General features: G+C 43.8%; 1 protein-coding gene across 4 annotated transcripts; it reads left to right on the top strand.

The window, feature by feature from the left end:
• The first annotated feature begins 35 nt into the window (after positions 1–35).
• CHGB (chromogranin B) lies at positions 36–27666 on the top strand. 4 transcript variants are annotated; one of them, XM_048937525.1, is made up of 6 exons: positions 36–937; positions 20399–20442; positions 21194–21287; positions 23286–25033; positions 26212–26772; positions 27146–27666. In XM_048937525.1, the coding sequence occupies exons 2-5, from the start codon at positions 20431–20433 to the stop codon at positions 26293–26295; spliced, it is 1938 nt and encodes a 645-aa protein (XP_048793482.1). In that variant the 5' UTR covers positions 36–937; positions 20399–20430; the 3' UTR covers positions 26296–26772; positions 27146–27666. The 4 variants fall into 4 exon arrangements, with proteins under 4 accessions (XP_048793482.1, XP_048793483.1, XP_048793480.1 ...); XM_048937526.1 differs by lacking the exon at positions 36–937 and adding an exon at positions 2957–3060; XM_048937523.1 differs by lacking the exon at positions 36–937 and adding an exon at positions 15403–15598.
• The last annotated feature ends 45 nt before the right edge of the window (positions 27667–27711 follow it).

Here is a 27711-nt window from a genome sequence, read left to right as displayed (position 1 = left end):
CTGATATATGTGAGCTGTTTTAAGAACAACCTGAAATAGCTGCTTGAGCAGGAAGTCTGCAGATGTGTTCATAGAATCATGTTCATAAAGAAACTGTGGAGTTGATGCCTGGTGCCCTGGTGTTTGCCTGCTGTGAGATGCAGAGAACCTAAGAAAAGCAGAGATCACATCTCAGCATGCCTAAGACTGTGGTTTGTTTGGTTGATTCTGTAGCATGGCTCTCCCTGCCCAGTAGCCTCTGCTGATTTCTGCTGTCATGAAATATGAGCCTGGAGCTTTTACAGAGAGGAAGCCAATCTTTGATGCCTTAGTGCAACCTGTTATCTTTATTGACACTGCAAAAGACCTTGAGATTAATTTCTTAGTGTGTTCCTGGATGAAGTAAAAAAAAGTTCTTTTTTTTTTTTTTGAACCATGGGAGTGCTTTCTGTCCAGTTAAGGATCAGCTGGCACTAGCTGTCTGCAGTGAAGACTTACTCCTTCTAACACAATCTGCTGCTGCTTATACCCAGAACTTTTTCGCTCTGGTTTTAGTTGGCAAAATTACCACTGGCTGCAGTGAAAACTGGCCTAACACTGGTTTCCCAGCTTGGATTGTGATGACTCTGTCACTTACCAGATGACATTAAGAGGTGACTTGAAGGACTCATTTCCAGCAGTTCTTTTTCATCATTGACATCTGGGAAATTTACAGAGCTGTGAGTGTGATGCATCCCTATGGATTTGGCAAGTCTAATTCTGCTTTGCTTTGTGCTTATGGAAGCCAGGAGTGAATCCCAAGGAAAACAAATTTATGAAGGAGACTGGACTACTGAAGCTTTGGTGTGAGGATGCTGCTGTCATGTGGGGCTGCAGTTCAGGCCCCTCTGCTCAGCATGTGGGAGTCCTTTGAAGTGGTCATTCAGGAAATCAGAGTTCCTGATTTCTCTTTGGACAGGTAATCATAGAACAGCTTAGCTTAGAGCGGTCCCTAGCAATCATCTAGTTCCAACCCCCCTATTTTAATCTTTAAAGTTATCAGTCATTAAAGCTGCAATTATTATTATAAATATTCTGTTCTTGAATGAAGTCTCAGGCTTTAAAAGACACTCTTAAGAGAGCAAAGATAGTTATGTAGCAGTTCTTACCGATGTTACCAGGCCCACTACTTCTGCAGCTTTTGCATTGCTTCACAGTTTTCTCAAAGGGCTTGCTGGAAAAACTGTGAGTTTTGTTTTCTTTATCATTAAGTTTTATAAAAATTTGGAAAAAAAAATTGTTTTATGACAGATTTTTATGTTTTAGGTGCTTTAAAGAAGCAGAGCAGAACTCAGCTGAATAAAACTCCTAAATCCCATTGAATTTTAAATGATAATAAAGCAAACTAAACGTTTAGGGGAGACTGACCATTGTGCCAGACACCTGATTGTGAAGTTAGGAGCCCACCTACATTTGAGTTCAGAATACCTGATCGTTACTGCTGTGAAGTGACTGTTTCCATTTCTGGAGGAACACTTAATTTTAGGAGGTGTTTCACTGGGATTTTATAGTTTAATCACTGTTAGTAAGTTAAACAAAACTGCTGCACAGAGAATAACACCCATCAGTCCCTTTCCCACTCACTGCTAATTAATTTTTTACAAACCTGTGCTGGAACCTGCTGTATGTATTTCCAAGTCTGCTGAAAGCCAAATGTTTTGCATTACTCATTTTCTCGATTAACATCTGAGTTTCTTCAAGACACGGGGTGAGATGAATGCATCCCTCCCCTTTGCCACGTGCTCCAAATGAGACTCTGTGCTTTTGTAAGAAACACTCAAAATCGATTGTTTCCAATCAGGCAAAGATCTTCGTGAAGTGGCAATTTTCATTACTGCAGTAGTGGGTGTGCATCTCCCTCATGGCAAGGGAGAAATTGCATGCTTAATCAGTGAAATCCATGCCATATGATACCCTTTCTTCGACATACAAGATCTCTCCTGTCGCTCAGAGTGCTCAGGCTCACAATTGACTTGGCATGCTTGCTAAAGTACACTTTATATATGGTTTATCACTCACCTGTTGCTTTTCATTTTTCAAAGGGGGACAGGAGGACAGTGTATACTAGGCTCTCTCTATCCTGCTATTCACCAGGGCTAGTATTGGTTTCTACCCACCTGCTCAGAATGTTCTGTGTATGGGAACTGCTGAGTCACGGCCTGAACCTCTGATTGATCACCTGAGGAGAGCCATGAGTCAGCCACAGGAGCACAGGTGAAGGCAATTCACCTGTGCTGCTGGAAGGGGTGGAGCCTGGTTCCACCTCTCCTAGACCTATTTAAGAGCTGGCTACCAGAGGGGAAGGATCTCTTCTGGAAATCACCTCTGCTGGTGTTTTGTGAGTGAGCCCGGGATAGGGATAAGCCTTCCATTTATTCTCTTTTGTTATCATAGTCTGCTTTGCCTAACTCTCTTGTTTATTTTGTGATTATAACAGCCTAATATTCTTTGATTATACAGTTCTGAAAAACAAAATTCCTGGTAACTCTCGCTCTAAGCTGTACTAAGCTCTGCCTCGGCAGCTCATTGTGAGCACTGGAACAGGCTACTCAGGTGGTGGAGTCTCCTTCTCTGGAGATATTCAAGACCTGCATGGGTGCCTACCTGTGCAGTCTAGAGAGCCTGCTTTGGCAAGGGAGCTGGACTGAATGATCTCTAGAGGTCCCTTAAATCCCTGCAATTCTGTGATTCTGTTACATTACAAAACAGGCACAGCACTTGTATGGATTTCAGCATTTGGTCTTCAGCATTTCTTTTTGGAGATGGACTGGCCTACCCTGCCGGTCCAGCTGCTGAGGCCTCTTGACCGTTCCCTTTTCACACTGGCCAGATCTCTAGCACAGATATTTTTTTCATGCATGTCAGATTCTACGCTGCGGTTTCATACGGGGCTGCTATTCCTGGGGATTGATGCAGTTGCTGTACTCTGCATTGCCAGCAGGTAAAAAAAATTGAGCTGTTGACTTCAATCAGAGCAGGAAGAAACCCAGCTGGCTGCAAACTATGGCCAAGATGCTTGGATTTGGTGCAATCTCTGTGCAGGTAGGTTTATGCTGGGATTGTCTGGGCTTAGGTTGCCGTCCTTGAGTCATCATGAGACTGATGTATGCAGCTTCCTGATGGTTCTGCTTGATAATTTTCTTCAGCTGATCTTGTGGTGAGGGTGCTGTAATTGCATGTGTGCTGGTAGGTGCACAAAACATTGGAGCAGATCTTCAGCTGCTCTCCCAGCTACGTAAGTTTATAGAACTAGGGGGAAAAAATAGAATTGAGAAGAGATCTGGCAGGTGAAGGGAGCCTGTCAGTTCTGTGGTAGTAAATGTCTCCTCCCAGCAGGTGCTGCTCTGTCAAAATCTAGAGAATAGCATCCTGCAGGCAAAGGTTATGGAGCAGGACAATATCAACTGCTACAGCAATAGATATAGCTGGAAAAAAATAAATGTACTCTTGAGTGTTCTCTTGATAATTAGCCTGTCCCTGCCAGCTCGCATTGCTTAACCACCACAGATCTGTTGCAGCTACAAGGACATTCATACTGATGAGTGTAGGCAGCTATTGCTAAAGAGGTTCAGTGGGGAAGGAATTCAGTGTGAACCAAATGTCACTTATAATTTTTGCCTGCCTTTATGATGTTCCACTGCATTAAGTGAGATGCTGCACGAAGTAATTTAACTGGAATTTTAAGACAAATAATCTCACAGAAGGAGAGGTAGAGAAATCAAAGTCAAAGCATCTGAACACCTTTGTTTGCTGGATTGGGTTTGGTGATGAATTGGTCTGTGCTGTGAATTAGCTCTAAAAACACCTGGTTTCTTATATTTATACACGCACATATATATATCAGCTATTGCTTTAGCTTCTCTGGGCTGAAGCAACCACTGCCTTCAGCTTCTCAGCTTTCTCATCAGAAACTTCTGATGCAGCAAGAAAAGGGATTGTAGGATGCATTTCTCTTCAGCCTTCCAGGAAATGAGATGCAAGTAATGACAAAATCGGTGGTTGCTGAAAGAGCATGAAGATAGATATCAGCAAAGGAGAACATGAAACTCTTTGATTTGAAAGAGAGACATAGGCAGAGCTGGATGCTGCAGAAATACTACATGACTGACATCTACAAGTGTTGGCTGGCATCTCACAGAAGACGTGGCAAGTAAACTCTGTGCTGCTGAAATATGCAGTCTTTTGAAAAGTTTGCACCTCTCATGGTCAGGAGCACCTGGGGTTCTTCTTTGCACTGTTCACTTCCAGATACGATGTTCAGCTGACGCCAATATGCCTGCCAAAAATAGATCTATGTCTCACACTGAGACAGAAGGAAGGGCAAAACAGAGCCCTTTGGAATAAACATCCCTGGAGCAGGTGATAAGTTTGATGCAGGTCTTTTTTTAGAGGAGAGGATGTTTTTTTCTTATCTGTATCTGATTTCTTGTCTAGAGTAAGGCTTGTTCCGGTGTTCACAGTAGATGATTAAGTGCATAGATTTTAGAAAAGTTAAATTACTTACAAGGAAGATGGGATAGGTGAAGGAGATCCGGGGGTACCTCTTGGGTCAGGTGTTGATTAGGTGGGTGTTAATTTGATATCTGGGATATGGTTTGGAAATAGTTGGCAGTAGCAGCAACTGTGAAGAAACCTCTTTGTGTTGTTTGAGTGCTTGCAGGGCATCTTCTGAACAACAAAGCATTTCCAGGTCACTGACTTTGCAGGCAAAGTTCCACACTTGGTGCAAAGAGGAGAGAGGAAACTTAAAGTCTTTGTGAGTGAAACTAGAAGTTCTGTGCTTGGAGCTCCTTCCTAGAAAACAGGTGAAATCTCTTGAAACTTCAGATAAGTAGAGCAGTTGCGCTTACAACTGTAGTGAAAGGTCTTTCTTTTTCACACCTTCTGAAGTCAAAGATATCAACCCATGCTATTTATGCCAAGTCCCAATGCTTTTGAAGGGATCTCGCTCTGCCCCTGCCCCATCCATGTGCTTGTAAAAGGGTTCAAGCTCCCATGCAGGCATTCTTGCCCTTAGATAGTCCCATTAGTCTTAATGGTACTGGGTGCTGACTTCAGTGCTCCATTTCCACAGTATACTCCTAGTCTTACACTATCAGAGTGTCTGTTACTGTGTGAAGCGTTGTCTTCTCCTGTTGTGTTGCTTTTCCCTGAATTTCAAGTCCTTCAAGAATTTTCAGCCCTATTGCTTTCTGAGTTGTTTTTGCCTTCTGTGACTGCAGCATGCCACAGAAGCACCATGATGGGCTCATGGATTTGACCTCGTTTTGCCTGGCTGCCCCAAGAAGGAATGAAGCAGTGGCCTGGAAGTGTTGACACTCATGGTTCCCCATTCACATGTGGAGAACAGTTTTCCTTCTGAATGTTTAGATATTGAGAATGTGGCTTTCAAACCAACTGACGTACCTAGATTTTGTATAGGGCCCTCACCAAAATGTTACATGTTCATACCATTCTTGCCAGGCTGCGTGACCAGAGGGCAGAGCAGCCTGGAAGGGCAATCCCAGCCTCTGTCAGATACCCTCTGCTGGTTCTATAAGCTCTAGGAGGGGATTTTCCCAATTTTCCAAATTGTTCTGCTAGAACTCTGGCAATTTGAACAGATGGGAGAGCAGGGACTCTTAATGCTCAAGTCATGTTTGTCTCCTCCTGTGTGGCAGTAACTCTGCCACTTTTCCTCCGCCAGTCTTCCCTCCTATTTGTCCCTATACGCACTCCAGTAATACAAGGAGGCTGCTTTGGTGATGGCATTTGGTACTTTCCACTGCAGAACAAATCTGAGGATTTTCTGCTTGCTCAGGGTCTCCTGGCTTGCAGCAGAGGAACAGCACTCTGAGCCTGCACTAGGACAACACAAAAAAACACAGCGTTGCTCAAGGTTGAGTGTAAACAAAATCCCACAAGAACTTCAAGTGAAATGTGTAATAGAAATAAAAATCAGGAATAATGTTCACCTTACAGGCTTACAAACAGGGCCAAAATTGGTCCTTCATCGCCAATCAAGAGGAAAACAGGACATGGTGAGTACAAGACTGCCAATGCCCTTTGTCCTGCATGCTGTACACAAGCAGGTCTGGAGAGATCATTGACCAGGTACATCTCAATGCTTGTGAGCATCGTGAGTGGTAAAATCAGTGTAAGGACATTACAGAATGTGCTGTGCCTCTCCCCTGGCTCCCATCTGGAGTTGTGTTACCTGAATTGTCTGCAGTGTGTCATAAGGACTTAGAGCTGCCCTTACTGTGGCAAAATCCTCTTCAGGGAAAGATGCCCTTGCTTGGCACTGGCTCCCTGCTGCCGCTTAGCATGACACTGAGCAAACCTCAGGACATATTGGCCCTGCACAGTCCATCTGAAGCCCATCTGAGGTCCTGAACAGGGCTCTCATTAGAGATGCTTGCTATTTGGCTTGAGTTTTTACCAGCTGAAAAGGACTATCATCCCTTGCTGGGGTGACTCATGCTACTGCAGGCACAGGTTCCCTTGCCCATGTGCAGCAGCCGCCCTGGGACTAATCTTTGGACTGAGTCTGACAGAGCATTACATCTCTGTTCCCACAATGAATATATATATATAAAAATGTCTGGCCCAAATTATTTTGTCATCATTGACGAGTCCTCCCGCTATTAAGTCATTCTCCACTTTCCTCTGCTCCTGCAGGTTGTTTAGTATATGTCGACTCTCTGATGCCTACTCTGACAGAATTTTTATTTTCCCTCCCACACAGCTTCTAAGTGGGAGGCACTGATTCATGCCAGTGACCTGCCTGATACTGGAGCTGAAAGGCAGGGAGGAAGCTTAGCTCCTCTGCCAGGCAGGCATCGGAGCAGATCCTCAACAGTGGCTGTGGAGTAACTCCCAGCCAGCGAATTGAGTCAGGGCTGTTTACACCACAGAAGATATTTCTTTAGGAGCTTAAGATGTTTTTGGTATTGTCATGGTTTGAAGAGTTAATCATGTGACATGTGGGTATATCAGGACATATGGTTTCTGAAATCAGGATACAACAGGCAGTGTACAACCTGTAGAGATGTGTCTGTTTCATTATGGAGCGTAGGTGCCCTTGTGTGGCGCGTGCGTTTTCCCACAATGCCAAAGTTCATTTTTAAAAATACCCTCTTCTGTAGGCTTTCCCTAATGACCATTTTTCTCCACATACCTATTAGACAACAACATATACCAGCATTTCTTCCTTAAAAGTAGAAACCAACACAGAACATGAAATAGTAAATAAGATGTGATTGAGACGGTAGCTGGAGCTAACCAAAGACAGAAAGCTCATGGCTAAAAGGTCAAACCTTGGTTTAAATTGCCTTTGCAGTGGTTCTGTGAATTAAGAGGGAAAGTCTTGTAATGAGAGAACATCTGGCATGGAAAATCTCACCTCAGTTCAAGTTGAGCAGAGTTTTATTGGCAGTAAAAGGCAGATTCTTGTAATGGGAAATGTCAGTCACTCTCAGGGCAGGTAACCCTATCCAGTGTTATCTGCAATGACGACATTTCTGGCTAAGATGCAGTGCATGGGCAGCAGGGAATGCTGCTAAATGAATGCTAGAAATCAGCATCTAAAACCAGCCAGGGAAATTGGAATATGTCTATGATTAGAAGTATTAAGATGGGGATATGGCAAGGTTAGTTTCAGTGCTGTGCCCTGCAATCCATTTTCTGTGAGGCCTTCACAAATTAGTTAATTCTGGGTAACTCAGAGCTTCAGAGGAGGAGGAAAAGGATGGGATTTACACCCACGTCTTTGCCCAGCAGCAGTTCCCCTGAAAAGGTTGCAATTAGCAGTTGAGTTATCAAGTAAGGTTGAATACTGTGTGAGGAGAACCAAGAGGAGAGATGAGAAAAGAATGTAAAAGCTGGGTCTTTGACTCCTTGAAGGTTTATGCTGGTTGTCTGGTGTTCAAGAATAAAATTGCCAGATCTGAATTACTAAGAAAAATCTTATGGGACAGGAAAATGCTCATTTTACACAGGTGGGGCAATAACACCAGAATATTTAATATAACAGAATATTTAAAATTGATATTTTAATTTAACACTAGTGCTAGAAAGGTACCTTGCTTACCAGTTTGTGAAATGTTCCAAATGTTTTGTGGAGAGTGGTTTCTCCAAGCCTCTGCCAGGGAAGGTGAGCTCTTGGGGCCCTGGTCTTCAGAGACTGCTGGAAGGAGAAAGAAACAAACCTGGTTAAATGCTGACACTTCTTGTTCAGCATTTGAGTGCAGCAGATGCTCTCAACAGCCATCTCTTCTAAGCAGGAGTGATGCTGCTAATGTTATTAGGCCAAGGCAGCCCTGCTTGCAAGACCCTACAGAGCCCAGCAGGTCACAAGGGTCTACTAGCTAGCTGCCCTGTTTGGGCTGGGTGCAGTGAAAGTGCCCATGTCCTTAGCAAGGAGAAGTTGGCTATTTTGGGCAGTAACATCCAGTAGACTGCAACCAAGAACAGAATGGCTATGGCTTGCTGTAGTGGAAATGCTAAGTCATGGCTTGAAAACCTGGTGGGAAGGCAGGCCCAAATCAGGGGAGCTCAGATGTATGTAATACTCCTGAGTGACCAGAAGGGCTGGAGCCAGGATTTACCCCTTCCCAGACCTCATTTAAGAGCTGGCAGTGCAGGCAAAGATATCATGCTAAAGATCCCTGCATACCTGAAGCCTTTCGAAGGTAAGCAGTCTCTATTTCTGCATCCACAGCTGCTGTATTTGAGCAAATCCTCGCTTGCTGCAGCCTGGAACTTTTCCTCTCTGCTGTTATTGCTGTGCTTTCCATCACATTGCACTTGCTCATGCCCATGTCCAGAGTAGTAGAGGTCTCTTTCAGGGTCATTATTTTCTGCTTATGCCACTTGGTTCATCCCTTCATTCTGCAGGGTTATGACTGGATGCTGGGCTGTTATCAGCACAGGTTTTTAATTGTTTTTTTCCTCATGGAGTGCTTAAAATACTTTCTGCTCTGGCTTCTAAGTTTCACGTGGACTGGATAGGCTTAGTCACCCTCGAGAGCTTGGCAGAACAGCTGCCAGCAGAAAAGGTTCAGTAGACTGAGGGGTATCACTAAAGGCTGTGATATGAAATCAGGCCCAGGGCAGTAGGCACAGCTGATGACTGAAAGTCCAGCAGAGAATGTGCCGAGGAGAATGTCCCATGTGGTTTTTCAAGAGAAAAGCTTGACGATCAGTTAGTGCATAGTACAAATGGCAGCAAATGTGCCCAGGAGCCCAGGCTGAAAACACCCCTCCTATGGGTGTCAGGCTACCAGTGCGCAGAAGCCACTTTCACTAGGTCTGGAGGAAGATGTGGTGGCAGGTTCCTATGCTAGTCCCCCTAGATAACAGGTTGTGACTCTTGGCATCTGCGGATTTCCACCTTGTGAGGACATTTAATCTTGAAAAAGCTTTTTCTCTATATTCCTTGGCAGGCTTTGTGTTACCTCTATATCCCTGGCAAAGGGCCCACACTGCTTTGCAATTTTTTTTGGCTGAAAAGCAGCAGAGGCAGACGTGTGTGATGATATTTTGAACATCAGCAAAGATACCCATTGATTTCTGCCCAGTTCTACCTGTAGGCTGACAGGTGCCAGCTGCAGTGAGCCTCTGTTGATCACAGTAAGTGCTGCTCCTTGAAAACTGGAGCTTCTCCAGGGAGCCTGGTGTTTGCTTTTTGGCAGTCACAAAGTCGTAAAGGTCTCATCGAGACCAGCTAAGGTGGATGGGATGGTGGGCAAGTGCCAGGCAGCATGAAGGTAAGACATCTGGTGTTTCTACTGCACTGTGCTCCTTCTCCCAGCTATGGAGAGACCTCTGGGGAAGAGACAGGTTGGTAGCTGTGTATGGAGCCATGGGATCAACTTGTGAAATCTGCACTTGGAGTGTTGGTATGCTGGTGTCACTTGGCTTAGATAGTAAAGCCAGAAGTTTAGTAACCATTTGTGTTTGAAGTGAAGGAACTAAATTAAAGTTCTTGGCAAGTTAATAGAGAAGACAGAACCCAAATTAAAGCCTCCCTGAGGGAAAGACAGTAAAGTCATCTTCTATCCATCCTGCCAGCCGGTCACTCAGCATGCATCCTGTCAGCCTTTGTATCCCTCAAGGTTGCCCTGTGCTCAGCCAAAACAGTTGGAAAAAGAGTCTGAAAAGAGCTCAGGAGCCAGGTGGCTGGGTCCATGGGCAGGAGCAAGCTGGAAGCCCTGGATGGAAAGCAGGGAGGGAAAAGACACAAAAACATTAACTTCCTATGTCGTTAATTCTGCCTCTTGCAGAAAGCAGTTCTACTGTCAGAATTTCGTGATTATCCTTAAAAGGGTGTTTTTGGGTTATAGTAGGGAGGGTGGGGAGGTTTATTTTGCATTTGAAAGCTTTTTTTTTTTTTTTTTTTTTTTTTTTTTTTAAGGGATGGAGAACTCTTCCAACAATGAGAAATGGCCACTATGTGGCTTGCAGAGCCGCTGTCTGTTTGGCTTTTTCCCACTGATCCTACTCGCTCCCAGCTGCTCATTCATACTGACTTTACAAATCATGGGGGCTGCCTTTCCGGGGGCAAGAGGAGTGCTCTCCCAGCTGTCATGTTGGAGCCACAGGGAAGGTGTTTTGTGAAGTGTCAAGTGAGCGCTGAAATGTGGTTCCTCCACTTCCTCTGCCTTGCTGTTGGTGTGAGTTATCTGAAATCCCTGGAGCACTAACAGGGGAGATGAGACTGAAAAAAAAACAGTTAGCAGAAAGGGTGGTGGTGACCAATGAGCAAGAAGGTTTATGCAAGAAAGGCACCAGCCTCAGCAAGCCTTGCTTCATCAGTATGGTATTTTGCAGATTAATTAGAACTATTGTTTGCCTCCTGGAAATTGTCCTTCCATCACAAATGTAGGTAGTTGTCCAGGAGGGAGTGCCTGGATACTCACTTGTCTGTGGCAAAGCCTAAAATGATAGGCCAGGGATACACTCCAGTCCTGGCTCTTCAGGTGGTGTCATTTGAAAACAGTCTCCAAAGTCTCTGGAACTAGACAAGCTTACATTGGCATGCTGTCTGCCAGGTTCTCTCAGTTCCCAAAGCCACCTTTAAATTTAAGTCCCTTAAGCCTTTTTTATAAACACATGGCATTTCACACAGACAGCCTGAAAGGTTTAAAATGATGGAGAGCAAAGAAAAAGGGGATTTTCCAGTGGGAAGAGATCTTAGCAAAGATTCTTCCTGGATTCTGTGGGTTTTGCTCTCTCTTTCATAGGGTCTTTTTGTAGCTGGGCTTCTGCTTTTAGTGCCAATGGCAAATGAATAATTAAAATTTCTTTGGCAGTGTGAGTGTTCAAAATTTTCTTTTGCTGTGGGAATGTTAGTGTCACAAGCTAGTTCTCAGCGCTATGCTTTTGGTCTGGAACTTGGTGCAAGGTTGTAATGAGATTTTTAATATTTTAGTACATAGTCAGCAATGAAAAGTTTCTTTGGAAAAGCTTATGGTCTGCTGCAGAAATCTATATAATTTTATCTTACAGCGTTGAAATTTGCTTCTATGAAATTTCCATGCCACAATCAACCACAGCACAATATTATTCTTACCAAACAGAACCCATGCTGGGAGACTAAGAGCCATAAATATTTAAAGAAATGAATTACTAAACCAAACTAGCGCCCCAGTCTGTAAATATTAAATGGAACGTATGCAGTTGACAAAATGAAGGCAGAAACACTGAATGGGTCTGTTTCATTGCCTAAATGTAATTATTTGTAGCGTAAAGGCAACTGTAAGTCATTTTTCTTTAATGACAAGCAACACCCAGAATACAAGGGCTTAAATCAACATGTGAGTTAGTGAAAGAAATTTCCATCCTCTTTTACAGGAGTTGCACAGGCTCCAAGTTTCTTCATTTAGGAGGTTACAAGCATGGTTAATTGGATGCTTAAAAAATGTGGATTTATTTTTTTATGGGGTTGTATAGGGGAGTTGTTTGGGAGAGAAGGCAGGGGGGGGCAGGGTTTGGTTGTAGGATGTGTAAGTTCAGCATGCCCAGAACGCAGGATGAGGTGCCCCAAAGCTCTCAGGCTGCTCTCTGGGCAGAGGCTGCCTGCAAGCTGCAGTCCTGTAGCAATACCAAACATCTGAAAGCTTGGCCTAGCAGTTGTGTTGGCAGCTTTTGGGAGGTGCTGCTGTTCATTGTCTGACACTTGTCTCCATTGAGGAGTGTGCCAGGTTTTTACTGCCTCCCTGCCTGTAGATGTGGCTGGGGTTGCAAAGGTTGCTCCAGTTGTCATCAAGACAGTATCATTACAGCTGGGGCTGGGAAAGGCCTTAGTCATAGTCAAATTCATAAAGCTATGAGTAATTGTTGAAGGCCTTTTTGAGCTCTGGTAGGTTCAATGCAGCATTTTAGCTTGGCGATCAGTTAATATCGAGTGTCAGGGTTTGACCATTACTCCAGTATGTTGTTTTCTGACAGCAGATCAGAAATCTATACCAAGGTGCAAAGTGGCAGTGCAGATAATATGAAGAGACTGCTGACTAAAAATCCCAGTGGTGCAATGGTATTAAGCAAATTCTGACTTCCTCTTGTAGGAGGGCAAGAAATGTGTCTTTTTTATCAGTGTCCTACTTACCATGGTTGTCAAACCATTGCAATTGCAATATATATGTTACATTTATTATCTAAAGCAAGCAAGGTAGGCAAATTGCTGTCACAGAAGGACCTAGGGTAGTGGTCATGACCTTGGTGTTGGTCTTGCAGACAGTGCAGTGTGGAAAAATTATCCTTGATTCTGCAGCCTCAAAGTCTGCTTTTTATTTTATTTTGCTGTGTATTGCAGAGTAATCTAGCTTTCTCTGAGCAGACAAACAGTGAATGGAAAAGAAGACAAGTGTGTGTGAATAATGTACATGTGGGCATCTGTGTAGAAAACATGGGATGTGGGGGGAATGGTTGTGTTTAGACTAAGTTCTGCTTCTTACTTTTACCTGTGGTGATTTTTTATTATTATTATTATTATTATTATTTATCTGATGGTATCTTTACAGCTTCTGTAGAGCTTTAGCTGGAAGACCAAAGCAGTGTCTGTACATGTGTTTCAAAATCCCCAAGAATCCATGTTGTATAATAGGCATATATGGTGATGAATAACAGCAGCAAAGGCTCAGCATCCATGGAACCCCTTATCTGCTATGTTGCAGTCAGGATTGGGTGCACCTCTGACAGAATTTTCAGTGCCATTAAGGAAGCTGAATAGAGGATGTCCTTTGAAGTGCTGGGTTTTCAGATTTGTTTGGTGTCTGTTTTCAGATTCATCCTTTCAGCAACTTCTGAATGAAGTTAGTTACAAGATTTTCATTCCATGAAAATTAATTGGCTCCCAGGAATGAACATAATCCTGCTAGCACATCTAATTAAGGGATAGCAATCCCCATATTCCCCAAGCAGTTCTCTCTCAGCTTAGAAGGATCTCAGACATGGAAATTCACATGTCATCCTTAGAAGTTCTAGCTTCTAGGATGAGCCAAATGTGTATTTTTTTAAAGCATTTATATTTGAGAGAATCCAGTAGGATAAATACTGTTTATTCATGGAGTGAAAGATTGTCACAATCGTTATGAGGCGATATATCACTGCAATGAAGGTTCTGACACGTTTGAGAAGCGAGGTTGTGGTGTACCATTCACAGCCAATCCAGTGAAATGTGCCGCCTGCTGTAGTTCTGCCTTTGTGACTTTTCCTTCCTAATCTCAAGTTTGTGCCAGCTGACACCTGGCTGAGGTGAGGGAGTGTTTCAGAGGAATCTTGTCAGTTCCAGTATAAATCAGCCTACCAGTAAAGAGGGGAAAAAAGCCTTTGAAGCCCCAAGGATTGTGGTTACGGTGCAAGGGATGGACTAGAAACCATGGGAGCTAAGAGGGTGTGTTTTGTTTTTTTTTTTTTTTTTTTTTTTTATCTCAGATGTGTGTTTTGCAGCTAGAAGGTTTCTGTGGTGATGGTTGTACACTGTTAAGAGGACTTGCATGGAACAGGCACTTAGTTACGAAAACTCTTTCAGGTACTGTTTTTATTCAAGGTCTTTTTATTGCTTGCCTCTCTTGACTTGCTGAGGAGTGTAGCCGAGCAAGTGCTGGAATAAAGCAGTTACACTAGGATAACCAGAGTGTGCTTTTTATATTTCCAGGGAAGTGGAGAATGCTTAATTGTAAAGTGTTTTACCTAAAATTCTTTGTTGTGAGTGGATGAGGAGGTTGAGGCCTGGCTGAATCTTCATGCAGAGGGGAACATGGGAGCCTTGGAACCAGTGACATTCTTGAGTTTCTTGAATCTGTTTCCCAGCTCCCTGTAGTCGAGACTGGTGAAGTCCAGAGAAGCATCTGCCTGTTGATGTGAGTCTTGTAGGCAATAAAGGAACAGCATGAAGGAGGGTAGGGGTGAGGAAGTGTGGAAGTTATTGTGGCATTGATTTGCTTTTCAGTGTGGCTAAGTGACTGGGCTCTGGTGTCCTTCAGCTCTGTGTGTTTAAAAGATGCATGGTTATAGCAGTCTGCCTTTGCTAATACACAGTATAACGATGGTACAGAACAATAGAGAACTGCCATTTTGATGTACGGATTCTTTGTCTTCTATGAATGCTGGCAGTTAGAGGGCCACCTGCTTATCAACGAGAAGGTACAAAAAAAGCAATACAAAAATGCAAGTAATTTGTAGATGGCCACGAAGGGTTAATAAAAGGGAAACAAAGCACGTCTTGGTTTTACAGTGTCTTTGGCTCTGAAGGGAGTAGGGGGGAATGTCCAGAACGAATCAGGACATTTGGTAGATTTGTTGCGGCTCCCCAGAGCAGTGCCAGAATAAATAAGAGGTTTGTGTGGAGGTGGATGCTGAGAGCGGTGGTTTTCCCGGTAAAAGCTCTTGAGGAACGGTGTCATTCACTCGCTGGCTGACAGAAGCACGGGGAGCACTTTCGAGTACTGCTCTGCTTCCGGGTTTGCTGCGCACAGCAGGGGCAGTGATTTGGGTGGAAGGACCAAAACCTTCGGGGGGAGGGGGGGGGGGGGGTTGGGGGTGGAAGAAAAAAGGATGCCTTGGCACCTGGAAAGGCTCTGATGAGAACTAACGCAGCGGTGATTTCTGAAAGCTGTTCCGGAAGGGACTGGTCGCTGCACCTCCTCCCTGCCCTGCTGCGTGTAGCTGACGCTCAGCATCCTATGGGTGCGGGAGAGACCTGAGGATGATAGCGCATCCTCACGGAGGGAGGAAGGGGCCGGGGAACCCCCCCCCCCCCCCACCTCTCCTTTCGGCGGGGTGGGCGAAGAGAGTATCGCGTAGGGCTGCGGTAGTGACAAAGGGAAACACCCGCCGTGATGGCGGGGAGAGCTGAGGGGCCGGGGGCGGGCGGAGGGGCCGTGGCGGCTCTGTGGGGAGAGCGGCGGCGGCGGTGGAGGTGGTGGCGGCGCCTCCCCCTCCGGCCCCGGGGGCTCGCGGTGACGCAGGCTCCCGGCGGAGCCCTCCGCCCCCGCTCCCCCTTTTAAATAGCGGCGAACCGCCGCTCGGAGCCGAGCGAAGCGGAGCATGGGGTCTCTGGCGCTGCTCGGCCTCCTGGCGGCCGCCGCCCTGGCAGGTGAGCGGGGCCGCGGGTGGTGCCTGCGGGGGGGGGGGGGGGGGGGGGGGAAACTGTGAGAGACGGGGTCCGGTGTCCTCGCCGCGAGGGAGAGGAGGGTCAAAAGCCCCTGAAGGAGTTCACGTTATTGAAATATATATGTATAATACATATATAGGGGATGGGTGACTGACAGTACTGGCGTTCTGACTGTGCAACCCACTGCGCCCCGCAGCTGGGGATCGCCCCGCACAGCGACGCGAGCCGGGGGCTGCGGAGGAGGACCAGCAGATGCCCGAGGTCCCAGGCGAGGAATCTTTACCTTCTGGATGCTGGGGAGGCTTGGGCGTTAGCGCTGAGGGGAGAGCAGGTGGAGTGCCGTGGTACTTCAGCACGGCGTTACTCCGGCACTGCCGCCTGTTCGTGCCGTCGGGAGACAACTTTGAAGGAGCAGGTCTACAGCTTTCATTAACAGCTCTTGGGGTTTTTATTTCTTTCTTTTTGCATGCAGCATTAAATATTGAAACCGAGCCGTGAAATTGAAATTAAACGCAATAGGATGGGGCAGTTGCCTCTTTGTGTGGCTTTTGGCTCTCTTGTTGAATGAAATCTCAGCCGGGATCAATGAACTGAGGAGCTTAGGGCTAAGGATGGGTGGAGCACTAACTTCAAGAACTTTCTAGTATTCCTTCTCCAAAGCAATATGTTGAAGTTTCCGTGATCTTTCCATAGGAAAGATTCTTCCTGAAATTTTGGTAACCAGTGGCACTGCGTTGAGTCATTGGTATTGTTGAAAAGATCCGTGTGAGGATTTTAACACGGACCTACCAAAAGGTCTGCCCCAATTGTGGAGGTGCAAGCAAAAGCTATGTGAATTTGTTCTGTGAATTTGCTCTGTGTTATTTGCAAAGGTGTAAAGAGTCTGCATTTCTCATCCTCTTCAGTGGTGTTCATTTTGGCACTTTTGCAAAATGAATTAATCTGATTGTAACTGCCTGGGCAGATTTGGTTCAGGAGGCGGAAGCTTACCCAGAGCTGTCTGTAAGGGCAGGGCAAAGGTTTTGTTTTCAGTGTGTGCCCTGACTTTGTTTCCTCTGCACAGCTCCACAGCAGTACCATCTGCAGGTCCCCATAAGCTTGGTGAATGGGTACACTGCCACCAGGCTGTCAGTAGTGCTGGCCGATAGCTTTGCCCTGCGGTCTGGGCAAATGTGGAGGGGATGGTGAAGGTACTAGCTGCCATCTACAGCTGGCAGGAGACCCATGGAGAGCTCTTGTCAGCTGGCTCAGGTGTGAAGTGGGGTTTGCGGACTCCCCATGGACTACCTCTCTCAGCTCTGGCAAAGCAGCTGCTTCAGAGTGTTATTCCAGGCCCTACAATGAATCAGATACTGTTTTTTGTCCACCTGTGCAGGCTAATGTGATCTATGTCCAATACTGTTTCTTCTGATACTGTTATAATAGCCTGATGCAGCTCCTTGTGCAAGTCAGCTTTCACCATTAAACAAGCACTTGCTTTAATGGTCATTAATGTAACTGTAAATCTCCTTGGAGAGATGACTTTGAAATGACAGAGATAGGCAGTCAGCACAGCCTGACTGTATATTCACGTACCACTGACGTAGTGCATGAGAGGCAGCCTGAAGTTGGCATCTCTAATAGTAAACAACGTTCAGAAGCTTGTCTGTTCCAGCACTGTCACTCCACAGGACAGTACACCTCACAGGAGGACTGCTACTAAGGAGAAAATCAGGTGTTTGCCCATGTGCATGTCCTGATTTCTCACGACACAAGGAGCCTTGTCATAGAAGAGGCTGAGTGGCACATCATCCCCTCTGCTTTTCATAAGTGCAGTGTCTCCAAGCTTTAAGAAATGTGGAGAATAGATTTTAGTAGATACCTTTTCTTTCTTTTCTTTTTTTTTTTTTTTTAATACTAGTAGTAGGGTCTCTGCTACCCTTCTGCTGCTTCATCCTTTTTCTTCATGCTCAGATGGAGAATGCAGGCAAGTGAGACTGCAACAGTGTCATCAATGTGTAATGCAGTAGTTATTTGCATAACTAGGTTAGTAAATAAAGTAACCTAAAACCTGCCTAGTTCAGCACTGAGTGCAGCTAACACTGGAGGAGTGGATTGGCTCTGCATAGCCAATCTCCCCCGTGCACCACCTGGCGTTCTGGGAGGATGGCTTGGTTAGGGATGCAGTGCTATTTTAGAGAGATCCCTTCTGTGCTACCTCATGTGGGTTCCCTTTTCTGCAGTTGTATACTTGGGCTGGAGAAGCGCATTCTTACATATGTGTTTCAGGGAGCAAAAATAGAAGATGGTAGGAATATCAAGAGAGCTATTTGCGTACTGTTCAGATATTATGCAGAATCAGTGGAATCAGTGCTCAATATCTACAGAGTGCAATCTGTGTTCGATATCTGCTTCCTCTGCAGATGGAAAAGAAGAAGAGTTTTGCTGCTACAGAAGTTTAAAGTTGCACACTCCTTTCCTTTGCAGTAAACTTCCTGAGGAAAGTGTCAGTTTTACTGGCATGGGTGTCCAATCTTTTGGCTCACCTCAGCTGTGTTGAGTGAAGAGGAATTTTCTAGGGCTGCATCTACAAAGGTTGCTCCAAAAGTAGTGCCTCCTAATTATGTGCATGGAATCTACAACAGATGCAAAGAGCACAATAGCAATATTTAATAGAGCAAATTCTGAGCTACAGAACACTCTTTTTCAATACAGTCACCATCATTAGCTGTGCAATTTTTACTAGTGATGAACAAGAGTCTGCATGCTTCCTTTGCAACAATGTGCACCAGCAGAGGTGACCCACTGTTGCCACTGCTGAAACACGTCACTCGTCCTTTACTGTGCTGACACCCACTGTTTGGTCTCCAGAAACATTCAGCAAGTGTTGGTGAATGCCAACAGATGCAATTTTCCAGCACTGAGGAATTCAGTTTCAGACCTTTGCTCACAGACACTTCCATGTCAGATGTCGTTGTGTTGAGCTGCGCCTCTGCTGCCATCTGTCACATGGCAACAAAATCTGCTCGGATATTGGTGGCATGGTTCAATGTCTACTGCCATACCATCTGCCTTTGACATTGTGGGCAACATAATAAGGCAGGAGGCATTACTTTCAGAGCAACTCCACTGATTCATATTTTTTGCTGTTCACAGGACTACATTTAGCCAACGTATCAAAATCTGTAAATTTATTTGCCATAGTTTGAGCTGCCGCTGCACCAACTCCTGTGTCCTGGTTTCAGCCCAGATGGGGTTAATGGTGCACCAATATTTGGTTGGTGCTGAGGGGCTGGGCTACTTGGCATGGCAGATCTGCCACTATGATAATGTGGGGAAGGGGCTGGGCTGGGAGTTGGACATGCCTACGGTAAGGTAAATTGGCTTCTATTTTTCTCCATAATCTTTGTGTTCATTGGGTCCAGTACTATCCTACTCAAGCAGTACTGAAGAGAAGGTGAGACTTGCGATAGGTGATACTAGGCTCCAGAACTGCACCCCAAGCTGTGTGTTTAGGTATGGCAATTACAATAAATGTAGTAACTCTGTGAAGCAGTGGTACAATAACTCTTGCTTTTACCTACTGGGTGGCAGAGTTGTTTATCTTCAGCAAATCTTTGGGTGGATAAGACTTGACAAAGTTTATTAATGCCTAACGGACAAGCACATTAACCAGCTGGAGGCATAATAAGATAAGAAGAGGACAGACTCTTTAGCAGGCTCTCTTGTGATAGGATGAAAGGAAGTGGTTTCAAACTAAAAATAGGGAGATTTAGACTGGAGATAAGGAAAAAGTTTGTTTTGTTTATTTATTTATTACAAAGAGAGCGGTGATGTACTGGCACAAGATGCCCAGATAGGTGGTGGGTGCCCCATCCCTGGAGACATTCATGGTCAGGCTGGAGGGGCTCTGAGCAACCTGATGGGGCTGTAGGTGTTCCTATTTAGTGCAGGGGAGTTGGACTACATGGCCTTTACAGGTCTCTTCCAACTCTAATGATTCTATGATAATGCAGCACTGATGGCAAAAGTAAAGCAGCCTGAAGGTTTTGTTTACAGCAGGTTCTTTCCAAAGGCATATACCTTGGACCAGCAGTAGAAGTGGTAAGGGGAGGTCTTAATTACCTGAAGCGTCCTTATGACAGAGAGGAGCTGTACCACTACTTTCTGGTGTTTTTTTGTTGTTTCCCCCTCCCCCTCTCTGATATTTAACTTGCTGTTCATTTATTGAGCTTATAATGGACCACTTTGTGAATGGAAAAATCCGAGTGAGACAGTATTGTTCCAGAAGGATTAGGGCAGTAGTTGCTTTTCATATTTGAAGTGGTCTCTTGCTGGGGAGATGGTCCTGGGGCAAACTAAGCCCCTGCAGAAGGTGAAATAGGAATCTGGAAACAGACTTTGTTTCCTCTTCTTTCACCACCAAACAGGTACATCTACATGAATACCCGTTACTGTCAGGCTCCATTCTTCGAGTGTTGCTTTTTGGTTTGGTTTTGTCTGTTTTGTTTTGTTTTTGTTTATATTCTTTTAATGCTAGAAATGATGGTGGCCCTGCCTGTGGCATGGATGTTGGAACCTGATCACCTTTGGCATTTGTTCCAACCCAACCTGTGCTATGATTCTCTCCTGCTAGGGTGAGGATCTTCACTGCTTTCCCATTCTGAGGAAGAAAAGATAAAATGCAGCTGGTTTACTTACCCTACCAACCCAAAGTTCAAGCAGCCTTAATGTTACTTCTGTCAGTAATATGTGTGGTCCTGCTAGGAATAACAAGTTTGTAATAATTTATTTTTCTTACAGGTGTCAGCACAGTTCCAGTGGAAAAAGACCACATGGAAGAAATGGTGAGTAGCTTTAAGTCAAAGCAAATTTCAAAAAGTATCAGTCACATGCTCCCCAGTGTTCTGGCTCCTGTTTTCTTTATAAGTTCTCAGGGAAATGTTTTTCTTTTTTTTTCTTTCTTGGTTGTTGTTGTTTGTTTTTCTTCTCCTACAGGTAAGCTTAAGAGATCATCAGTGATGTAAAGCCCAGAGTCCCTTTAGCCTTCAGTGCATTTGTAGAAAACAGAAGCTGGCTTCTTGTGTCAGAAACTCTGTGTTTTGCAGCTGCCTGAAAAATAATCTGAAATATTACTTATAATCAGACTGCACAAAGTGAAATGGTAGATTAGGAGTAAAGCGTAACAGTAGAAAATGACTACAGTTGTTATGTAATGGCCTTTCTAACAGAGTCCTTGCTTGTTCCTTGGAAAGAGGTTCTTAACCCGTTTGGTTAAATCTCCTGGCTACTATCAGGATTTCTAATCTGACTTTAGGGCCTCTCCACTGGTTGATAGTGTGGCTATTTACATTAGTAAACAGCTGTAAATAGCTAGGAGCAGGGAAAAGATAATCAGCCATACACATATTTTTCTTGTCTCCTCCCATCCAGTTACCCAGGATGTTACCTTACTCATTTACCCTACTCATAAGTAGTATGCTAACCTAATAACTATTAACCATGAGCTTTAATCCTAAACTAGCTTCACTCACTGAGAGGCCAAAAGCAGGATTTCTATTTTCACCATGAGAATTTGTCTGATTTTGTTTCTTCTAGATAACAAGGTGCATAGTGGAAGTTCTATCCAATGCTCTGTCTAAGCCAAATGCCCCACCAATTAATCCTGAATGCAAAGAAATCCTCAAGAAGGGTAAGTAAAACCTTATCTGAACTTGTGAAAGAAGTTTGATGTTTGTTTGTAAACTACAATTTTCAAGAGAGATTAATGATTTTAATTTCACACGTAAGAATAATGTACTGGAAGTTATGTACTTTGTATTATTAGTCATGATGTGCCAGTCTTTTTGTCTTGCCTTCTACACGTTCATCATCTAAACTTAAGTTCAGAATGTCTTAAGTTCCAAGAGCAAACAACATGAATAGTCAAACCCCAATCTTAGAACTTATTCTGCTATCGTCACTGGTTTTTATTTCTAAGACTAAGGTGGAGTGAGAAGGGCAAGTTAGAAATATTCTTTAAAAAAGAAGCGTTTCAGCATTAGACTCTCTGGTTGGCAACACTGAGAAAACCAACTTTCAGGTGGATTCTGTCTAGGGTTGATGCCAGTGAACTGATGAATCGGCTTATGTGAATCTGTTGCCTCCTAATTTCAGTATCAGAATTCCCATTTCCCTCTCTCAAGTCTTTCTGGCTTAAAGAACAAGCAGTCTTACCTGGTAATGGTCAGTGATTCAGGGATTCTTAGCTGACATGTGGCTCTGCTTCAGCCATCTGCAGCTTCTGAGAGAACTTGAAAAGCTCCCATCTAGCCTGGGAAGTCAGTGGTGCAGCCAGGTTCTGACTAGGTGCTGAATGCATTCCAGAGCATAGGAACTGGCTTCAACTAATCTCATTTTAAATCAACAAGGTGCCCAGTGGCAACTGAATTTGTGCCCAGCTCAGCAGAGGGACTCTCACTCGGGCTGTAACCAGCCCAGATGCAATTAAGTTTGTTATGGTGATTCCAGAGGTCTGGAGACATATGCTGAATACTCCCTTTGGGAACCCTAATTTCTGCTGAACTTGTTCCTGCAGCTGCCTCAGTGCAGAGGTATAAGCCTGCATGTGAAATGTGGTTGACAGTGTGCCAAACTGCAAAATGCATGTATTTTTTCTGCCCAGTATGTTTATTTGACTACAAAACAATAAAAAGGCTCCTTGAACTTACCTGCCAGCAAGAAGCAGTAATGAAACTCATCTGTCTCATGCTTGTTTATGGAGGAAATATTGTGTGGCTCTAATACATTTATCAGAAAAGAATGGGTTTTGAGCTTTAGGAACACATCTATCGATACCTGTCTAAACCCCAAGTTTCTACTTGATGCTGAATGTCACTGAATGTCACTGAATGTCACATGGCAGTGCTTGTTTCTGATAAACCTGTCTACTTACAGAAAATCGCTCATTGAAAGGAGAGAATAAGAATCATGTTTTTATCATTATACAAATATTCTCCAAGAATATCAGATAGCGAGAAGCATTTTGCAAAGAATAAGCTATTTTTAAGTTTGTGTAGCTGTTGTCTGAACCCTTTTTAGATTTTGCGATCTGTTTCTGATGTTACTGAGGCTCAAGTGAGCTGGAAATGCCTTCATAGAAATATACTCTTACTGTTGTAGTCGGTCAGACTTGTTTAGGATTTTCAAAGTAATAGAAGGTGCGTGATTTGATTAAACATAATAATTGCAAAATAACGAGTTCATTTATGTGCAATCAGTTTAGTCTTACATTTGCTAAAAGCCTATTTTTACTACTCCTCATATATATTTTTGCAGCTTGAAATAAATGTGTCTTTTTTGTCAGTAAACGAATGCAATAGCTATGACCTGACGTTCACAGAATTCCAGATGTCATTGGTTCTCAGTGGGAGTGAGAGTCAGTTTAATTCTAAAAATGCCATCACAAATAAACAAAAGGGCCAAAGAAGAAAAACGATTCTGGAAATTTCTATGAGACTTTTAAAATGAGAAATAATTCATGTTTTCAGGCAAACGTACAAAATAGATGAAAATAACAATTATTAAGAGCAGAACTTAAATCAGTTCTTTCCAAATCTTGCTACTTTCAGGAGCCAGTTATGTATGTAAACTGAAACAGCATTTCACTGGAGAGTTAATTTTCTTCATTAGGCTGCTTTTTTTGTTGTAGGTGGTAAAACTGATAGAGAGAGAAGTGAAGACAAACAGCTTGAAGTGAGGCATTTGAAAGAGCCATCGGAGTTTGAAAACCCACACTCTGAAAGTGTGGAGAGGGAACAGAATCAGGCAGAAGGTGACTCTGAAAAGCGCGTGAAAGGAAGTGATGAAGAGAAGCTTCATCCTGGGGAAGGTAACAGCAAGGAAGATGAGGAGGGACAGCACATACCTGTTCGTGAAGAGAAACTTCATACAGAAGAAAAAAACCTCTATCAGGAAATCAGAAGAGAGGAGAACAGCTACCACAGTGAAGAAGAAAGCAAAGAGAGCAAGCAAAGTGATGGAGAAGTAGACCACGCTGTTCTCAACAAGAAGTCCCACTCTGCAGGCGTGAGCACAGAGGAGGTTGCTGAGGAGAATGATCATCCCCCCATGGATCACTGGCATTCAGAGGAGGGAATGCAAAGCCCTTACAAAAGAATTCATGAAGGTGAGGAAGAAGAGGCAGAGGAAGAAAGAAGTGAAAAATACCACCTGAGTGAGTCTAAGGGACGTGATTTCTCCCAACGTAATGAGCATGAAGAATCTGATGAGAATGAAGAAGTGGAGGAAGAAAAAAAGTCCTACAAACCAAAACGGTATCATGGGAAACACAGAATGGGTGATTCCTCTGAAGAGAATAGAGGCCATGGGGGTGAGAAAGAGGAACTAGCTGAGGAATCAAACGTAGAGGAGTCTCATCTCTGGGACAAAAAGAACAACCATCAGAAACACCACCATGAAGAATCTGAGCAGCAGCATGAAGAGAAGAGTGGTTATCGTGGGAGGCATGGGTCTGAAGGTATGGAGGAGAAGAGGCGTGTGGGCCAGGGAAGTGTGGAGTACAGAGAGAGGTGGCAGCAGAAGGAAGAGAAGAGCCAAGAGGAAAATAAGAGGCATCATAACAGTGAAGAAAGTAATGAGAAATGGCACGAGGAGCGGAGACACCGTTCTGAGGGAAGGGCGTATCGTGGTGATGAAAGTGAGGAAGAGCTGGACAGGTTTCACAGTGACAGCAGCAAGGAGAAGCAGCATCATGGTGGAGGAAGGCACCGCTTGAGGGACGATGAAGGTGAAGGGACACTGAAAGAATACACTCAAGAGCACAAAGGGCAGGCCAGAACACACCACAGCACTGAGGACAACGTAGAGCAGCAGCACTACCCTGGTAACAGTGATGAGGAGGAAGAGGAAGTAGAAAAGAAACATTACAGCAGTGATCAGATAGAAAATGAAGAGGAGAATATGGAGCAAGGATATGCAGAGAAGGAAGAGTACAGAAGCCATCTCCCTGCAGAGAATGAGAAGAGAACCACAGCACCCTACAGCCCTCTATACCCACTTCTGTGGTGGAAGAGTCGGCACTTTGAGAAAAGGAACAGCGCAGGAGAGAGGCTTCCGGAGAGTAAAGAGGAAAGCAGGCCCACCTTGAGTGAGAAGAATCTTTTCCCTGAATACAGCGACTATGACTGGTGGGATAAAAAGCAGCTCCTGAGCGCTCTGAACCGTGGGCGCTCTGAGAAGAGGAATCTTAGCAAAAGGAACAGATATGATATGAAAAGGCAATACGACAAGATGGATCAACTGGCACAGCTTCTGAATTACAGGAAGAAATCGGCTGAATTCCTGGAATTGTACAATTCTGGAGAAGACATGAAGAAACGTCACGTAATCAGGAATGACAAAGGAACTCTGAGCCAGAGGCCTCTGACAGAGGAGGAGGTATGTGTACAAATGTTTCTCAGAAAAGGCAGTGGAAGCTGATTTTACACGCTTCTAAATCCATTCCCAAGATGGCTGGTTAACTGCGAGTGGCAAAAACACAAAGAAGATTAAGTCACGCTAAACGCCAGATCTTCACCGACTTAAAAATGTTGCTGTCTTAGAATGAATTTAGTGGAGCTACCCTGGGGCACAGTTTATAAAATAAAGACACTGCGCATCCTCATTAGCTTCTGTCTGCTTCAAGACAAGGAGAGAAAGGAAATTCTTCCTTTCCTCTAGTATCTTTACACAATTAAAGATGCCCATTGCAACAGGAGCAGGGAGTAATTAAGCAGGCACCAGTTGGTGTGTTGGGATGTTTAACTCATGCAGGTGGAAATAAAGTTTTACATTTATTGAGATTCAGCTGTCTGTGGGGTTGATGTCCTGTCTGTAATTGCTGAGCAGATCTGGGCTCAAATTCACGTGCTTGATCAGTCATGTAGTTCCCATGTATGGGAATTTCTTTCTTGTTGGGAGTTCTGCTTCAGCGTTCAGGAAAACTGAGGCTGTACCCATCAGCAAGCTGCTCATCTTGTACGTCACTGTATCTATTGCACAAAGCTGGACTGGACTGAGAGCAGTGGAGATTTGACAGGAATTTATGTAGTTTAACCATGTTTACAAGTTATCACAATAACTGACTGCGTAACTGTTATTCCCTTACAATCTGGCAATTTGGAACATTTCCATCTACTGCACACCATGCTTGCTGTGCGCCGTAAGCCAGAACCACTTTGAGCATAAGGTTGTGGTCTCCTAAGGACTGAGGGAGTTTCACTGAGAAAGATGTGACTTCATGCTTCTAGGAGCAGCAGCTGTGAGGTAGCAGGAAGTCGTGACTAGATAATGCTTTTTATAGCTGAAAAGATCAAATTGTATCAGTCCAGCTCTCAAAAAGAGTAGCTTTATACTCTCCCCAGCACTAACTCAGTTAAAAGCATGAAATTTCTCCCAATCCATGAAGCAGGTGCTGTACTACCACTCACTTCCCTGCCCCACAGCATGTCTAGGACCTGTACACAACAGGAGATAGTTCTCAGAGAAACTACTTTTGTCTCTAGTTTTCAACAAATCATTTGCTAATATTATTAATTAATTAATTAATCTCTTAAATGTTCTCTTTGTTTTCACAGGCAAAAGAGCTGGAAAACCTGGCTGCTATGGATTTGGAGCTGCAGAAAATAGCTGAGACATTTAATGACAACAGGAGAGGCTGAAGATGATCTGCTTTGGTGTTTCAAAGCTAGGTGTAGCTGTACTCACAATACCTGTATTTTGTGGTAAATTCACTGCCACTGGATAGTTGTTTGCCCTAAAAACAAGAAATACTATTTACTGTCCACTATAGTGTAGTGATTTATAAAGCTGGAAATGTCTTTAATTTGCTATTTTGCTATTGAAATTTGAATAGTGTGAATTTTAATATTATAACGTTTCATGCAAGGCAGATATTTTTAATATTGCTTGTGGAAATAATTGTGTTAGTGTTCTTCAGAAATATATGTCTGAGTTTGAAATAATAAAAATCATTGATTTTGGAGCAAACTTCCTCCTTGCTTATTTGGCTCGCTGGGTTATTTCTGCCTAAGCTCTATGAGGTGAATAGGTTGTGTGCAGAATGTTCACTATTATTTTTAAAATTTACAGGGAGTCTGCCCATTCTTTTTATTCGCCAGCTAGGAGGAGCATGAAAGGTAAGGAAGAATCCCGACAAATTTGCTGTAGTACCTCAGAAATGTCCTGTGAATAACTTAGTTCTGTAAATTAGTCATTAAAGAAACAAAAAGGCTGCAACACCACACAGAACATGGAAGAAGCTGGTAGCAGCAACAGCGTTAAAGAACCTGTGGTAGAGTGGTGCTAATTTTGCACCATGTGAGTACCTCAGTAGCAGTGAAGTGAGAGCAGGATATGTTCTGTACAGTTTATTACACAGAACAACAAATACTGTATGAAAGGAATAGTTTGGCAATCGCGTGTCAGTATGAAGCAGAAACAATATAATTACTCCAGATATCTGGGGTTCAATTTAACTCATCCTAATGTGCTTTTTTTTTCTTTTTGCAGACTTTCTGCTGTGACAGTGCTTTTGTATCAGTTGCTTGTGTAACACCAGATGCAAGAGGTGCTATACAGAGAATTCAGCTGAGCAACATTATCAGTAAATGTGCAGTCTCTCTCCTCCTACCTTAACCCATTTAATCCACCTGCTCACTAAAACACAGACATGCTCTCCATTTAGTGGTAAGGTGAAAATGCAGTGAAATGCAGTGAAAATATTTGGTGAGATGCTGATCTGTGAACTGTCTGAGCATGTCTGTGCCTAGGGATTTTGGTAAGTGCTCTCAAATGTTTAATTTTGTTTTGTTAAGATATAGGAAGACTGCAACCTTAGAGAAGGTGGTAGTTTTGACTTCATAGTTTGACTTCAGTAGGACACTGATTTCACGAGGTATTTCCAACAACAGTAAGGAAAGTTAGAATGTGTCCCAGCTGCAGAAATACTTTGTTGTTTTCAATATCCAAGACTCTCTTAAAAAATTTACAGTACAGTAAATACAGTAAATTTTGCAATTTTTTTTTTTTTTCCTGAGCTGGTGCAAAAGAAAACAAACCTACCTGTGCACGCAAAA

The sequence above is a fragment of the Lagopus muta genome, chromosome 2 (assembly GCF_023343835.1).
Source record: "Lagopus muta isolate bLagMut1 chromosome 2, bLagMut1 primary, whole genome shotgun sequence".
NCBI lineage: Eukaryota > Metazoa > Chordata > Aves > Galliformes > Phasianidae > Lagopus > Lagopus muta.
This window is presented reverse-complemented; position numbering and strand designations above follow the sequence as displayed.